Source organism: Pseudopipra pipra, chromosome 10 (assembly GCF_036250125.1).
Source record: "Pseudopipra pipra isolate bDixPip1 chromosome 10, bDixPip1.hap1, whole genome shotgun sequence".
NCBI classification, from domain to species: domain Eukaryota; kingdom Metazoa; phylum Chordata; class Aves; order Passeriformes; family Pipridae; genus Pseudopipra; species Pseudopipra pipra.
Window position 1 is genome coordinate 1986716 of NC_087558.1, and position 17453 is coordinate 2004168.

Here is a 17453-nt window from a genome sequence, read left to right on the forward strand (position 1 = left end):
GCGGGGAGGCGGAAGGGGAGGTGCCGCTTCCCGGGCCCGGCAGCGACAGGAGGGACACGGTAATGGGAACGGGAAATTGGGATGGGAGTGGGAAATTGGGATGGGAGCGGGAGCGGGTCCCCCCCGGGCCGCGGTGGGTGCTCGGGGGGAGCCCAATGACCGCGGGCACCGAGCGCCGCTCCGGTGCCTGATTTTAATAAAAACCACTGAAACGGCCTTAAATCGCTGCCTGGGTTCAGCAGAGGGCGGCAGAGCCCCTCGCACCATCCCTCCCTGCTGCTTCTCAATCCATGGCACGAGAGAAGGCGCCTGGAACAGAGAACCGGGGTTGCTCGGGCGGTCAGAAGCGAGAGCAAGTCGTTGTTAAAAGTCCTTTAAAATAGTTCGTAAAGTATTGTTATATTAGAGCATCGTACACCGGCGTCTTGCAAAATTTCCCCTAGATTGGTTGTAAACCGCATGGAATCACTGGCTGGTCTGGGTTGGAAGGATCTTAAGGATCATCCAGTTCCACCCCTTGCCATGGGAGGGGACACCTTCCATAGACCAAGTTGCCCAGAGGTCCATCCAACCTGACCTTGAGGCCAAGGGACAGGAATAAATTTTTAAATAATTTCTGCTGGTAGCTTTATAAAGCAAAAGGATTTGTTTTTCTATACATCTAACATTAAGATATTTTAAAATCTTTAAATTGGATGATATAGTTATTGGAATTGTCAGTCTTCAGTGAATATGAGAATTTACTGCCTTTTTCCTGCCAAGCATGTTCACACTCCGTAATTCCCTGGCTGAAGCAGAGTGTGAGAGACAGATCTGAAATCCCTGTGGAGCATGTTCAGCACATGTTGCCTCACCTTTGTTCCAAAGTTCATCGGTTTGATCTCTTGGCTCAATCTCAGAGCCAGGGAGTTGTGAGCTTGGAAGAAAATGAAAGGAATTCCCCGGAAGGAGCAGTTCCTGACCTGGTGCTGCTCCTGATGTGCCTGCTGTACAACTGGAAGGGGAAAACTGCCAGCAGATAAAGCCTGGAAGTGGTGGAGAACCCACCCTGGGAAGCTGGAAGGGCTGCACCTGCACCAGGACCGGGCAGAAGGTCCAGCTCCACTCAGACCTCGCTGCTTCAACCTCCTTCCTTTGCTTTACCCTTTTGAAATAGGAAGAGATGGAGATTTTCTGAGGGCTGTGTTTGGGGTTTCCCCTTGGATTTGCCTGTTTTCCTGCCTGTGTTTGAAGTGGTCAATGATCCTGGAGGGTGACTGCCATAAAGAATCAAAGTCCTTATGGTTTTTTTCCATTAGGCAGCCAAGAACTGATCCAGCTATGACATGCTTTAAGCTGGTCATCAAACCCTGATAAATGTTATTGATATAATATGAAATAATAAGCACTGATATATATATATATATATATAAAAAACTTAAATTATTTTCTTCCACTATGTATTTTCATATTGTTCACTGAAAGTCAAGTTGGTGGATATAGAGAGAAGATACCTGTTAGTTACTTCCTGGTTTTGAGAGGGATCAGTCCAAAAATCTTCTATTAAATACTTATTTATATAAAATTGCTTTAAATCCATTTTAAAGATGCGTCTTTGGTGAATTTTAAAGAAATGTGCTCCAGATTTTTCTTTTAAAGGATGATGAATTTAAAGTCAGATCCTACACAGAAATATGAGGCAGGTGGGCTCTGGCAAATCAAATTTCCTTGGATTCCAGTGTGCTGTGTATTTGTCAAATACAAAACACTTAGAAGCCCTGTGGTGATATTTTTGAAGATAAACAGTAATTAATTGTGCTGAGAAATTGAGCCTTCCCTCACCCTTACTGTGTCTTTGTGAGCACTTTACAGTGCAGGGTAAATATTATTACTGCAAACATCAGAAATCCTCTGGAATTCCTCAAGATGTCTAATGTATGAGCACAGCATGTGCAGTTTTAAAGAAATACAGGAAAGGTAAACAGTGGTACATGGAGGGTACAGGGTTTAAACTGAGTTTTGGGAAGATGTGTTGATTGGAATCTCTAATCCTGACACTGTAGGAATGGCTTCAGCACGGATTCCATGGGGTTTGGAAGTACCTGCTGAGGAGCTGGGGCTCCAGGCCGAGGTGCGTGTCTCAAATCCAAACATGACTTGGCTAATGGTAAAAATGGTGATGGTTTTGGTCAAAAATGGCTTTATTAAATCACTTAATTTAATTAAATGTGTTGATTTTTACATTCTTGCACCTTCAGAACAAGCAGCTGCTCAACCCTTAAATAGGGGATGAAATATTTTTGTGTAATTTTGCTGTCTTGGCTGATTTGCTCCAGCTCATACAAACCAGTAGGAATTCCTGTGTTTAAGAGAAATCCCACATTTTGAAGCCTCTGAACATCCACTTGCTTTGTAGCCGCTGGATTTTGTTCCTTCCTGGCAGTGGAATAGAGTGGGAGAGATCGAGAGCACAACATGGATCTCTGAGATCTCTGGGATCACAACATGGATCTCTGAGATCTCTGGGATCACAATGTGGATCTCTGAGATCTCTGGGATCACAACATTGGCTCAGATCCATGCAGGGGTGATTTCCAAGGAGAAAGCCAGGAGGTTTCAGTCCATGCTGTGATCCATGGAGTGCAGGATGGAACAGCTGGATCAGGGAGGCTTGGATTTGTCTTCACTTTACACCACGCTTCCTGCTGACACTTTGGAGAAGGAAAAGGTAATATTTGGATAACAATGCTCTGAATGCTACTTGTTCCTTTCTTTTCCAGCAAGAAAGATGCTTCAGGACTCATGCAATGGATTCTGAAGGTCACCAGTGCACTTCCACAGATAGACCATGACACTGCTTCCAGTGGGTGCCACGTACAGGAGGCCCTTGAAGTGGGTTTTTGTGTTTCTCCTGGTGTTTTCCATGGTAACAATGTTGTACATAGCCTTTCCTTCCAACACTGTGCTTGAGAAGGTGAACCTGATGTATTTCTACGAGTATGAACCCGTTTACAAGCAGAACTACCTGTTCACGCTGCGGGAGCGCTGGAAGTGCCGGGACATCCACCCATTCCTGGTCATCCTGGTGTCTTCCCGCCCGAAGGAGGTGAAGGCCAGGCAGGCCATCAGGATAACGTGGGGCTCTCAGAGCTCCTGGTGGGGCCACCGAGTCCTGACCCTGTTCTTGCTGGGGCAGGACACCCAGAGGGGAGACAACGCGGCAGAGCTGTCGGTGGAGGACGAGAGCATCCTCTATGGAGACATCATCCGGCAGGATTTCCTGGACACCTACGACAACCTCACCCTGAAGACCATCATGGGGTTCCAATGGGTCTCTGAGTTCTGCCCCAGCACCAGGTTCCTCATGAAGACTGACAGTGATGTCTTCATCAACACCCCCAACCTGGTGAAGTTCCTGCTGCAGCAGAATTCCTCGGAGAACCTTTTCACTGGTTACCCCCTCATCGACAACTTTGCCTACAGGGGCTCTGACAAAACCAGATCCATCTCCTACCAGGAATATCCCTTCAGGCTGTACCCTCCCTACTGTGGTGGGATGGGCTATGTCCTGGATGGAAAGCTGGCCCTGAGGATTTATGAGCTGATGAGCCACGTCAAACCCGTGAAATTCGAGGATGTTTATGTTGGAATTTGCTTAAATATTCTTAAAGTCAACGTCAGCGTTCCAGAAGATGCAGAACAGTTCTTCCTGTATAAAGTTAATTTTGATGTCTGTAAGTACAGGCACCTGATTGCAGTTCATGGCCTTACACCGAGTGAACTCATCCAGTTTTGGCAGGATTTGTCATCCAGCAGTTCCGTGACTTGCCTTTGATTCTGGATTAACACACAAACTTAAAAACCTGTTTGGTGTAAAAACAACATTTAAAGGGCAGGGAAATGCAAACCAAAAGCAGTTCTAGAGATGCCTTTGACAACACTGCAGTAGCAGCATTTCCCTGGAACATCCCAGTAGTCTTAAATAAAAATACCAGGAATTCACAAAGCACTTTTCCATGTGGGTATCCCACACACTCAGGGTACTTTGGAATGCTCAGGGAACTTTGGAATGCTCTGTCCCATCTGCCTCTGACACCTCCCCACATGATCAGCTGCAGGGATTTCTGCCTGAATCTTCTGGAATGAATGAAAAGGAATAATGTTTATGCCAAGAAACCAGCTTTGAGGATGCTTCCCAAATTCCTGCCTGGATTGTTTTTATGGTTTTATAGCCACTCTCCATTATTTGTTCTCTGCCCAGTGTGAAGCAAAACAACCTTCTTTCTGTGTCTCACCTCTGTGACCCTTCTGAGAGTGTCACACCTGGGTATTTAAATGTATCACCTCTGTAAGGCTTCTGAGAACATTCCAAGCCTGTGGGATCTGCAGGAGCTGATGGGAAATTCTGGGAAAGTGGGGCACTTTTTGTGTGTGTCTCTACAGACATAAAATAGAATGGCTTTGGTGTCCTTGACAGTGTTCCCAGACTCCTGGAGGGCAGGTGGAGTTCACTGGTTAGGAGACATCCCAAAACCACTGGGATAATCCACCCCCATATATAAACATCTCTCTGTGTGTACTGATGCATCCCAAGAGCTTTGGAAGCCACAGGGAAGATAAAAGCAGAATAATTTCTCCTGTGATTTATGTCTGCTTTTCTCAATTAGTTTCCTTCCCCCACATTTTAAAATGCAAAAAAGGAAGAACCCCCCCGATATTTATATTTAAAGAAGACAAACTCTGCCCTGTGTGTAAAGACCAGTTTTTAATCACTTTATTCATATCAGCAAGGCCCAGTTTTCAGTAGTTTACACTTCTAAGAGACAACAATACAGAATTTTGCAATTGCATGAACATAATTAATCTGGACACATCCACTACACGGGGAGGAGACTACGGTGACATCCTGTCCATGGAGCAGCTCCTGTTCCCAGGGATTTTGCCTGGCAGAATTGCACAGTGTCTCCTAGAGACAAACCACAAGAGGTGCAGAAACCTCCAGGACCACGGGGGGGAGGTTTCAGCAGTGCCTTCATTCCCTTGTGGTCGGGATTGAGTTTGGCTCTTTTCCAACAGCTGCACGTGGGGGTCGGGTGGGACCGGAGGACGGGGTATTTTTTTAGGTATAAAAGTGAGGTTTGGGGGACAACACTCTCTAGACAAGATGTCAGTGTTCTAAGGATGGATGGTAAGATCGAAGTTTTTAAAAAATAAGAGTTTTTTTTTTTTTTTTTTTGTTAAATAGCTGAAGATACATAATTGGGTAACTGAGGGAAGGATGCTCTTGTATTTCCAGAAACAGGTACAACTACAGCTGTGCCACGGGTTTAGGATCTGGGATTTGATTGTTCTCTGGGCAGATCCTGAGAGCTCTGTGAGAAATATTTGCCTTGTTCTATGATTGTTCTTACATCTCAGAACCCAAACCCCTCTGTTTTTTAGAAGCCTGCCATGTTACGTGTTCAGAAATAAATTATTTGCCACAAGAACACTGATACTACAGCACAGTTTTTATTGCTTCCCCCCCCCCAAAAAAAAATGTAATTATGACTCTGCAGGCTTCAGAAAATAGATAAAGCAGAGAGTGGTCCTGGTGAGGGAGAAAGGAGGGTCACAGAGGACCAGAAACACACCCACCACCTGCCAGTATTTGGGGTTTCTGTGCCCCAAGTGCTGACACTGCTCAACAAACAAAGGTTTGTACACAGTGATCAGTTTGAAATTAATTGTCACCTACAGTGACAGCAACTCTGCAACGAATCCCACTGGAAAATGAGTCCTGGTTTTCTGAAAAACCCCTCCTTTCCAAATCTGATTTGTGTTTGAGTCTGACCTTATTATTGCTTAAAAGGCTGGAAAATTCCTAACTGTAAAATTCCTAACTAAGCTCCTGTTTCTGCTCAAAGCCATGATTGGGGAAGTTTTTAGCATGAGCAGCCATGCAGGAGGTGAAAAACCTTCAGACCATGAGCTAATCTAAGAATTGAAGTCAGAGGTGGGCCCAAATTTTATTGCATCTGCCTAAAATATTGTATTAAAAATGCCTAAAATTTTTCCAGATCCTAAGGGTTGGTTTTTTTTCTCATGCAGTAAGTGGTTTAAAAGCTGTAGTAAATCAGAATTCCAAGTACTTGTGATTTTATAGGAAAATTGGGGTTTCTGACTTGAAAAGCCTAATGGTAATAATCCATTGGGCAAAGATGTTTGGGAATTGCTGCTGGATGGGGAGCAAAGGGGGGTTCTGATGTGGAATTCCCTGCCTGGATGTTACTCCAGAGGAGTTAAAATGCTGAAATGCTTTGTGTGCATTTGGAACAAACGAATTCCAAATAAACCAGGCAGGGGCAGCATTCCCTGTGATCAGTATTCCCAGGACACTTGGCATATTTTCCAAAGTTTTGCCTTATGTTTCCCAGTCCCTGCTAAAGCATTTCAATGCAAGTAACTCACAGATGCCTGGATGCACAGCAAACAATGGAATTTTATCAGGTTTCTGCCCAAAGCAGAGGTGGCAGGGATCCCAAATTTTGGCAGGACAGGGATCTCATTCCTCCCTGGGAGGGTGGGGGGGCCCTGGCACAGGTTGCCCAGAGAAGCTGTGGCTGCCCCTGGATCCCTGGAAGTGTCCAAGGCCAGGCTGGACAACCTGGGCTAATGGAAGGTGTCCCTACCCATGGCAGGGGTGGAACTGGATGGGCTTTAAGGTCCTCTCCAGCCCAAACCATTCCATGATCCAGGGATTTAATTAGAAACATAATATGGTTCTCTGTTTCAAGTATAAACCCATAAAATAATACCTTATACAGCCAGGTAGGAATTGTTCTGTATTGGACATTAAGCTTCAATCTTACAGGTTCAAAGTAATTTCTGTATATCTCTAAGAACCTGATGTTTCTTTTAATCTATTTTAAAAGAGGGAGTTCTTTTAATTTTCGGGAAGAAAACCCCACATTATGTTGAGATGATTAAAGAATTATGAGGCCTTGGATTTTCAGGATGGTTATTTTTAGGTTCAGACTTTGCAGAACTGATTTTTGAGGAGGAATTTTGTTCACTGGGAGAAGGGGCAGGTGCAGCTCATTGCAGGAAACACCAGCACTGAGGGATTTGGGAATTGGTGCCTGGATGGCGTGTTGGCTGTTTGGTCCCACACACTTCGAAAGACATTTGAGGAAAAGGAGGTGGGTGCTTTAAAAATCCACATTTTGAAAGCTGTTGGGAGCATTCACAGGCACTTAGCCCAGCAATTTGCCAAAATTGTGTATTTTGGAGATTATAACAGCATTTTCCCCAACCTGTGGAGCTTCTGCTGAAAGAAGTTACATGGCTATTTAAACATTTCATAACCTAAAAAGGAGTGAAGGACAAACTGTTGTCTCAAGAATTGCTCCTGAGCCTCTTATTTATGGTTCTAGAAAGGCTTCAGCTGCATCCATTTGCTTACCAGAGCACCCAGACCATCCTGGAGAACTGGAGACACCTGGAACTTTTGAGTTACCTAAGGGAAAACTCTGGAACAGCTGGTTCCCTAAACCTTGTCTGGTCAGCACCACAGAAATAAAACTAATTAAACTTCAACTCAGTAGTAACTCTTTTTTTTTTTTTGCTGAGTTCTCAGGTTTAGAAAGGTCATTTATGAATATATGGAGCACAGCAAGGGGCAGCAGCTCCAGGCTCTGCAGTTGCCAAATTCCAGCAGAACATTCTCAACTGTAAACTTGGGAATTTTGTACAGAGGCCTAAAAACCTACTTTGGGAAATGAAAGGCTGGTAAGTTTGTTTGGTTTTTTTTCTGTAGTATAATCACTCACTAAATGTTTCTCTGTGTAAAACAAGTATCAGCTACATTAGCAATATATCCATATTATTTAAAGCAGGGCTGTCCTGTATCCTGAGAGGCAGCTGGACACAAAATCCCTTATTTTCAGGCTGTGGCATTGGTGTTTCTGCAGCAAACACTGTTCAGGCTGGTGCAGCACTTCAGTTCTAACTCCTGGATTCGAAAACCTTCCCAATATTTTACTTTTACCTCTGTAAATGGTTTAACTGTGTAAGAACAGCAGCAGCACCCACAGTCAGTGGACAGTCCGTGATGCTGGATGGCATTTGCCTTATTTATATTTATATTAATCTAGACAATCTATCAGTAAAAGTGGCTCATTCGTGTCAAATTGGGTATTTTTAGACATTCTAGGAGTACAGGTGGTGCCACCATCACAGTGCCACCCGTGCCACCCCTCCCTGTGGGATGAGATCCCTGTGCCTGGTGCTGGATGGTGCAACAGAAGAAGGAGTGGGATCGGTTTGGTGTGAAATAAAACGGTGTCTCCTGCCAGCCCTGAGGTGAGCAACGAATTCCTGACTCCAGCTCGGGAGACAAGGGACAAGGGGGACTTTAAATCCCTCCCCTTTGCCACACGGGCTGAGAGAGCCGCTGAGGAATTGGAGGAATGCTGCGGAGTTCCCATTCCCAGGGCAGGCTCAGGCCACTAGACGGAGCCACAGCGCCACCAACCCCAGCCCCGGAGGGACAAGCAGGGAAAGTCCCAGCCCTTCCAGGAATTCTAGGAAGGATCAGCCTGTCTGAACCCCTCCCAGTGTATAATCAGAGTGGTGAACTCCATGGCAATCCATGATCCCAATCCCGATCACTGAACATTAAAATGTCCCACGTGAGTTAATGGGGAGCTTGTGACATCCCTGGGAACAGCCCCAATTCCTTAAGCACTGGACCAGCTGAACTAATGAACAAGGTACATTTTGTCACACTGGACCACAGGAAAGATGCTCTGGCAGCAACTCAATCCCTCAGTTCTGTGCCACAGGAGGCTCTTCCCGAGGGAACAGATGTCACCAGCGGAGCCACTCGGGCTCGGGCTCCAAAAAACTTCCATGGCAAGAGGAGCTCCCAGCTGTGTTCTGGCCACTGCCACCAAAAGGCAGCTCTTTTTTTTGGAGAGGTGCCCAGGCAGGAGAGCAGCAGGGAGGAACCCCTTCTGCCACGGTGGATATTTCTGGCTACAGCACCTGGCAACCCTTCCCAGCTGGAGGACGGAGCGTTAAGGCAGTGGGAGAACCCTGGATTGTTCAGGTTGCATCAGCAAAAGGTACATTACTCAACCTTGTCGTCCCACAGCTGTGTCACGACAGAATTTGGCACAAATCAGCAAAGTTCTACATGTCTGGGTTTGGATGAAAAGCTTTGCAGGCTGGCAGCAGGGAGCACAGGCAGGCACTGAGCACGGAGGTGGAAGAGCACACAAAGCCTCTCACCTCCTTCAGGCCTTCAGCTTCACACCTAAAGTAGCTGAAACTCGTTTTTTAAAGTAATAAAAGCCAAAATCACCAGCTCAACAGAGATGATGGGCCTGGATGGCCAGGACAGTGCAGAGGGAGGGGGAGAGGAGGCTGCAGAGGAAGCTGAAGGTGCTCCAGCAGCTCTTGCTGCAGCTGCAGACACTTGAAGGCTGGAACAGGGCTGATTGGTGCCTGCCTGGAGGGGCTGGGAGTGACAGAGGGAATGATCCTGGAATAAACATCCAGGCAAACCCCTTCTGTACTGCACTGCACTGTTTTCCTAAATCCTGTGAGCAGGGCTTGCTTCCAGAGTGCTCCCACTGCTCCTCATGGCTGGGAATTCCTGCCACCTTGTCATCCTGTCTGTCACAAGTGCTGGAGCACAGCCAGTGAGCCAAGCTCTGGAGAAGGTCATGGATCCCTCAGGGATGCTCAGGAAAAGGTCACAGATCCCTCAGGGATGCTCAGGAAAAGGTCACAGATCCCTCAGGGATTCTCACTCACCTCGGGAGTGGGAGCTGCAGGAGGCTCAGTGCAGCCAGCAGCTTTCACTCCAGTGCTTTTAATCTACTATGTTTTTTTGGGAGCTGACCATCATTCCAGTTCCAACTCCCCCAGTTCCTGTGAAGGTGATGCCTCTGCTACACAAACATCCCTCTCCTTTGGAGCTGCTGGGTCAGATTCTCCTTCTCCCTGGGCAGCTCCCCAGGCTGTGTCCTCCAAAGGAGAGCTGGTGCAATGGAACATCTCCTGTGAAGGACACAGGAAAGACTCTGCCTGGAGCTCTGATACTGCTGCTGTGCCATTCCTGGCTCCAGGACTGAGCACTCCCAGGGAAATACCACACAAGGTTTGCATTTCCCAGCCTTCTGACCTCAAACACCTTCTCAAAGTAAAACAACTGAAGTGCTCTGCAGTTTTTAATGTTTCCTGGGAGCTGCTCAATTGAACTGCCAAGCTGCATTGCCAAGTCACTGCGTGTACTGCTCAAGGGATTAAAAAAGTTGGGAGCCTCCCATCCTCCAGGGAGGGAGCAGTGCTGGACACTTCCCTCTCCTGCTTTTCACTTTTCAGAGTCAAAGGGCTCCACTTGGAGTCTGGGATGAGCAGAGGCTGCAAAGGGATCCCCTACACGTTTTGGACAGCACTGGTAAAGGCAACAGATCCAATTAAGAGCTGTGATTATCCCCAACAAATTAAAGGAGGGAGGTCCCTTGGGGGAGAGGTAACCTAGGAACAAAACTGAAAAGACTAAGATAGGAATTCCCTCTCGAGCAGGATTTTGTGCTCTTTGATTTTCTCCTTGAGAGACCCAGACCTGCTCAGCACCCAAGAACAGGCCAGTTAATGCAGCAGATCTCTGATTCCCCTCCAGACCCAAACACCAACAACCTCCAGCGCCCTGAACCTTGAGCAGATGGTCCAGGACCACGTTTTGCAGGGAGATTCCAAGGATTATTACAATTCTCCAGCCTGGTCCGTTCATCTCACACACCCTGTCCCTCAGCAGTTGTTACCACGTGCAGAACAAACTCACACTGTCCTCCTTCAAACTTACAGCAGCCACAGGTTCCAAAACACAATTAAATACTGAAAGTTAGATCTAAGCAGGCTTTTCTCTAGATTTAACACAAGCTTTCATCTCTACAGTGCAACGATGCTGCCTGGCATTTGTACATTATCCCAAAACAAGGCTGTGCCCTGGGATTAACACCACGAATCCATCTGCAGTTGGTACCAGGAATAACCACGTGAGCAGCCCTGACTCAGGCAGCTCTGAGGAACTCCCTGCTCTGAGGAGTTTTCCAAAAGTCACTAATGAAATTAATTTTACCTTGCATTGCTTTCCAAGTCCATGCCAACAAAATAAGGTCAGGGCGATCCCTGGTGGAGGACAAACACTCTGCTCTCACAGCTGAGCTGTTTTCTCACACAGAAGGTGTCAGACCTCAGAGTATTTTGCTGAAGTTTACCATGAGTTGGTTTGGATACAATATGGCCTAGAATTGTTATAGAGTAATGCACAGCCTGAATAAACATGTGGCTTCAGGTAATTCAGTATCTCTACCTACTCACATGCTTGGCAGGGATTTGTTGAAGGGGGGTGAGGTTGAATGAAGCGAGAGAGCCAAGAGTGTGGCAGCAGGGGGAGAGTTGGCTCCTCTTCCTCCTTCATATAAGAGGCCAATAATCACAAACCTTTTCCTATTCAGCCTTATCACTGTGGGTTAAAGGGATGAGGAACATGAGCAGTCCCAGCTACGGGGGAAAAGCAGCAGCACTGCCCTGGCCCTGCCGTGCACCTGGACCGACCTCGGAGACGGGAGGGGAGGAATCCAACGGGAAGTCTGCACAGGATTCGTAAAGAAAATGGTGCAATGGAAGGTTCCAGTCAGTTTTGGAGGAGCAGCAGCAAGGTCACCAGAGGCAGGGACGTGTGGACAAACTGAATTCCTGTCATTGCTCAGCATGGATTTGTTGTATTGCTCCTGTTGTCAAGCACAGAACAAAGAGCAGAGGCGTCCGCTCCTCCCGCGGGGAATCGGAGCGGCTTTTACTCGAGCTTCCTACTGTGTTTGTGCCGAGTTCAGAGGGAGCCTCTGCTCACTGCTGCTCTTCTGCTTTGCTGCTACTCCTGAACTTCACCACCATGACTGTGATGTTGTCGGGGCACCCCCTGTAGAAGGACTGGAGGACGATGCTCTTGGCCCCAAAGTGCGGCTCGTCCAGGCGCTCCTTGATGAACCTCACGGCCTCCTCGTTGCTGAAGGCGTCCCACAGCCCGTCAGAGGCCAGGATCATGAACTCTGGCTGCAGTTTGTCCAGGTCAAAGCTGAGGATGTCGGGATCAGGGATCACAACGTTCAGGTTCTTCAGGGGGTAGTCTCCCAGGGAGCGGGACATGGCCAGGATCCCCTGCACGCGCCACGAGCCGTTGAAGCTGATGAAACCACCTGCAGAGAGACACCAGCACTTAGAGCAGCTCTTTGAAACCTTAAAAGCATTCCTCTGGTTCCTGCCAGACCCAGCCTAAACTCCATCCTGAGGGATACAGGGCTTACAGAGCTCAACATGCAGGAGATGCCTTCAGCACATCTCGGAGTGCTGAGCCAGATTGCAAGAGCTGAAGCAGAGGAATCGGCAGTGGATCTGCCTTCAAACAAAGCAGCTCCCCCAGAGAGACCCCCAGCTCATGGAACAGCACAGGAATTCCTGTTCTACACAACTCAGTGCTCAGGAAAACTCCCGGTGATGAGCAGAGGAAAACAGCGAGACAAATCTTTCCATTCCTGCCTGTGAACACCTCTTCCTGTGGGGGTCACGTTTCCCATTTCACATCCCTGAAGGAGACAGCACTGAGAACACCCTGCAGTGGGACACACGGCTGCCTTCAAGGCACAAAGCAAAGAAACAAGTGCAAAAACATTTACAGGCTTTTCCCAATCTGGCTCTGTCAAACAGGACCAAAATTCTGTCGGGGACAAACCGATGGCAAAACTCGACTTCGAGTCAGGAAAATGCACCGTGGGCCCTGACTGGTTTTGCCATCACCAGGATTTAAGGATCTGGTTGAGTCTCTTTTCTTTAGGGCTGGCTTGGAGGGAGGTCTGTTCTGCACTGCACTTGCTGGCTCTGCCACAGCCACACCTGGCTGCTCCACGGTGCCAGTGTGCCAGGAATGGGAATCAGGCAGCACTCAAGGTCACCCAGGAGACTTGTGGCACCTCCAGTTCCTGTGCATCCATCTGCACACCAGCAGCTGTTCCATCACAGTGTTCCTGTCATCCTAACGGGAAGGAGAAGTCACTCGAGGACAAACAATTTGCAAACATGGAACATTAAATGTAGGACAGGATTTTCTATCTGCAAACTGTCTGCTCTGTGTTCTTACAAATGTCTTTGTTCTTTCTTCAGCCTGGGTGTTATTTGTCACCTGTCTCCTAAATCTTCTCATAGCATTCCCATTCCTGGCTGGCTGATCTTATCTGTAAATTCCTTCTGCTTTCAGGTGAAACTATTTCATTTAAGGATTCATTGTTGCCTAAAGCTTGAAACTTGATCTGTGTTAAAACCAGCAGAAACAAAGTTCTTTAACTGGGTGTTCTCCTGAACATTCCTCTGGAGCCTCCATGAGGAAGATGTTTCCTTCCATAGTCCAAAGAATTTGGGAGCATCCTCTTTGGATCCACAGCCACGCAAAGCTTACTCCACACTTACTCCAGGCTTTGCAGGTCCTATGTGGACAAAGAGACTTTTGGTGCCGTTCTCAGGTGGCACCTGGAACTGCCCGTGGCACAAGTGGTTTCCTCAAGTGTCTTTGGCACTTCCAATATTTTCTTTTGCAAAGGAATCCCAATCAAATCCATAGAAATGCTTGGGAAAAGCAAACACTGCAGTGCTGGCTGTGCCTGGAGAAAAAGGCATTAAAGGAACTGAGGCTTCTTGGCAACAGCACAAATGTTTTCCCTGTGAACGAGGGCTAAGCTCACAGGATTATGCTCAAGGTGAATAACTTGAATTTCTGTCAGTGACAGTCACCTTGTGCTGCCTCCCAAGCCAAACCCAGGCTGTTCCAAGGCCATTCTCCTACACCAACAGGGCAATGTAAAGCTGGAAAATGCCAGTGAAACCTGGTGATGTGGTTATTGTCACCTCCTCCAGTTCCTCCCAGCAGGGATCTGGATGCTGGGAAAAGCCAGGTGCCTTTTGTCACAGGAGCAGATAATTCAGCTGGGGCACTTTGCTTCAATTTTACACTCAGTGGATGGGAAAAAAAAAGGATGTTCCAGAATGTAAAAGTACCTGGCAGTGGAATAAAGTGGATTGTATGTTTTTAACAGCACTCTGAGGTCATAGCAGTGATGAGGTAACAGAGGAGGGAATTCATGAAGTCACAGGTCTAGAGAGAATATTTCTTGTTCTAACATTTACCTGCCCATTAAAATAATTTCTTCCCGAGATGGAAGTTCCTGCAAAAATCCAGGTTCATTTTACCTGCTGTTGTGTTATAAAGCCTCATTTTCAGACAAATCAAATAATCAGATTATTTTTTTTTCTCCTCAGTGAATTCCTCCTGGGCTTGGCTGAGAGGGAAGTGATTTTATAGATAAATTTTATGAATACATCCCCCAAATACGAAAGGGGAAGCAAAGAGAGACCAAGATTTTTTCTATTCCTTCTTCTCAGGACTTGTATGGTTTTCCTTCCTTCCCCTGGGGGGAGCACACGTGGCCTTGGCTCTGCCATCACAGTGATGACCTGTGGGTTTTAAATATGTTTTGTACTCATGGAAAATCTTGTTATTTCCATTTTACAGCCAGAGGAAGGCTTGGAGGCAGAGAGGCCCTGCCCCTCTGGGGGCAATGCTCAGGGTGGGGTTAACACAAACCAGAGCAACTCCTTTCCTTCAGCAAGTAATTTGCTGCTGCTGTGGGAGCCAAAGCAGAAATGGGTTCAAAAAGACTTTGACAAATTCCTGGAGAATTGGCCATTAAACTTGATGATCCCAATGTAATTTCTAGCCCAGGAGGTGGCTGAACTGACGAGTGATGAAAGCGAGGAAGATTTATTGCAGAAAGGCTCCTGTTTGTTCCATCCTTTCCCTCTACTCCTGCCACAATTTCCATGTTTGTGCTCATTAGATGGGAAGAAAAAATAGCTTTGATGAATTAGGTTCATGCTCTGCTTATTTTGGAGACTAAAGCTGGCTCAGGCTCAGACCCAGCCAGGCTGTGGGCAGGGTTGGGGTGAAGCAGCTGCTGCTCCTGGTTATTCACTGCTCCCCGCAGAGATCCCAAGGGATGGGATGGTCCATGGGCCAGCTTGGTCTTTCTACCCCAACACCAGCTTGCTAAGGAGTGGATCATCTGCTGCCATCTCTGTCTGCCCTGTGATATCCCACTGGAAGGGGGAGATTTGCTCTGCTGATCCCTCAGTCGGGCACTTCCCAGCCTCTCTCAGGGAAAAAAATGCATTTTATCGGCGGGACAAAAAAGATGGACTTTCACCCCAAAGCCAAACCAACTCACCAGCTCTCTTAATCCTCTTCCTCTCCTTCAGCTGGTAGGGCTTGTGGTCGTGGGACAGGGGGATGGCATTCCCATCCTTGTCACACAGGACTCCTCGGGAATCCCCCACGTTGGCCACGGTGAGCTCCTTGTCGGACAAGAGCGCGATCAGACACGTCGTACCTGGGAGAGCAGAGCAGACACACAGGGGGGGTGTGCACACACAGAGATGTGAATTATTAGCTGGGAAATGTTCTTCCTGCCACAGGATCCCTGAATCACTGAGGTTGGGAAAGCCCTCCAAGAGCAGCGAGTCCGAGCTGGTGACGATCCCGGCTTGTCACCCAGCCCAGAGCTCTGATCCACACGCAGAGAGTGGGAGGAGTGTTTCCCATCTCCATCCTGGATCTGGGCCTTTCCTAATGGCCAAGGAAAGTAATTAAAGCACAAATTAGCCCCAGAGCCCCCTGGCTGCTCCCAAGAACTGAACCTGCAGCTCTGGGATAACCCAGAGCTCCCCCCCCTCGTCCCCTCCACAGCTGAGGTCACTTCTTTATGGTTTTAGTGAAAAAAAAAAAAAGGAAAAGATTGGACATTTTTAATTACTTTAGCCTCTAAATACACAGCAAATGTAATAAGTCATTGATCACTGTATCCAACAGGTGTTTTTTGGCTCACATGGCAGGAAATCATTGGAAAAATGGGGTGTTTTTCAAGTATGAACATTATAGTTTGTATTTTCCTCATTTAATTGATAGAGTGGGATGGATATTGAACAAAGCAGACCTTATTAAGACCATGACTTTTCTATATTTCCCCTCCAGCTACTAGGAGCTGCATTTATAAAAACTCCAGCTATTACAAATATTCCTTGCACGGGCTTTGGACCAGACAGCACCATTTCATCCATGCCCCAGAATCCAAAGATGGAAAGGAAGTTTTTAGACACACAGGTAAAAAGGGAACAAAGATTAAAAGGGAATTTTAGCACTGATGGCACAGTTACAAAAGGCACTCTGGTATCTCTCAACAGTAAATCAAATTAACTTAATGCTGTGCCCTTTTTCTTTTAGGCAGACCAGAGAAGCACAGGGTTGAGTTTTCACCTCTGTTATTAATTTACAAGTGATTATTCACTGATAAAAAGGTTTATCACAGCTCTGGGAGAAGCCTGCCCAGTCTTGGGGATGAAACTCCAGCACCAGCACTGGGACAGAGCAGGGCTTCAGCCTGTGCTCTGTGGCCTGAAAACCAATTTCTCGTGGCTGCTGCTTGTTGCATCTTTGCCCAAAACACAGTTAAAAGTTCTGCTTTGCTGTTCCCATGTCAGTAGCTAAATATCCCATGACTGGTATAAATAAAATAGCCAGTAATAAACAAATTGTGCCCAGATGCCCTGTGTCCCCAGGGTTTATTTTTGACTGCCCTGCACAGCCCTAAACTAGAACTATTTTTTCACAAGGCAGGCACAGATAAATATATATATTTATTGGTAATTTTTTTGCCATGGATGGACACACTGCAGACCTGTATGGATATAGTTTCTCATTTGTTGGTAATGGCTCACTGCTGACAGGACACAGAGAGGAACCTGCCCACCAGGATCCCCTCAGGAACCCAAAAAATGAGTGTCCTGCTCCAGAATTATCTCCTCTGAAGCCTTCAGGAGTTGGCCCTGAGGGCATGAAGTCTGTGCCAAGAGGGGCAGTAAGAGAATTACAGCAACAAACAGCACCTCCCTTGCTTTTATTTATGGAACTTTCCCCGACAAACATCCCAGCAGCCTCGGGCTGCCCTCCTGCATCCTGGCTGGGCAGAGATTCCCAGAATCCACCGGGTTGGAAAAGAAATCAGCAGCTTCAGGGAGAGAAAGAACAGCTGCCTTGGGAATTTGGGTGGGAAACAAAACCTGGGAGATGTAAAATTTAGTCCTGCTGGAGCCAAAACAGCCCCAGGAGGACCCCGGGGTGCTGCAGGACAGGGAGGCTCCAAGATCCACCACAGGTTTCTCTGAAGGTCAGAGCTTTACCTGCCCAACATTTCCATGTCTAAATTCCTGGATTCTCCTGGGTCCCAGCCCACCCTCCTGCTCTGCACCCCCCCAGAGTGTATTTTTCCCTCAGGGAGCACCAACATCATGTTTCCTACCGAGAAAAACTGCGAATAACC

The 17453-nt window shown here is 47.2% G+C and overlaps 2 protein-coding genes across 4 annotated transcripts in view; one reads left to right on the forward strand and one right to left on the reverse strand.

Moving 5' to 3' along the window:
* The first annotated feature begins 1 nt into the window (after position 1).
* On the forward strand, positions 2-5759 carry B3GALNT1 (beta-1,3-N-acetylgalactosaminyltransferase 1 (Globoside blood group)). Of its 3 annotated transcripts, XM_064665768.1 has the most exons (3): positions 2-59; positions 2043-2110; positions 2760-5759. In XM_064665768.1, the coding sequence occupies exon 3, from the start codon at positions 2828-2830 to the stop codon at positions 3812-3814; it is 987 nt and encodes a 328-aa protein (XP_064521838.1). In that variant the 5' UTR covers positions 2-59; positions 2043-2110; positions 2760-2827; the 3' UTR covers positions 3815-5759. The 3 variants fall into 3 exon arrangements, with proteins under 3 accessions (XP_064521838.1, XP_064521840.1, XP_064521839.1); XM_064665770.1 differs by lacking the exon at positions 2043-2110; XM_064665769.1 differs by lacking the exon at positions 2-59 and having other exon boundaries at positions 1420-2110.
* PPM1L (protein phosphatase, Mg2+/Mn2+ dependent 1L) overlaps positions 4732-17453 on the reverse strand; it is an 83209-nt gene continuing 70487 nt past the window's right edge. Inside the window, exons 3-4 of the mRNA XM_064665767.1 lie at positions 15306-15467; positions 4732-12230 (exon numbers count right to left, since the gene is read on the reverse strand). Coding sequence (XP_064521837.1) covers positions 11881-12230; positions 15306-15467 — 512 coding nt within the window. The 3' untranslated portion in view covers positions 4732-11880. The remainder of the gene's footprint in view (positions 12231-15305; positions 15468-17453) is intronic.

What these genes read in the sequence shown, in the direction of transcription:
- B3GALNT1 (XM_064665768.1), top strand. Translation starts at nt 2,828, where the DNA reads ATGACACTGCTTCCAGTGGGTGCCACGTACAGGAGGCCCTTGAAGTGG.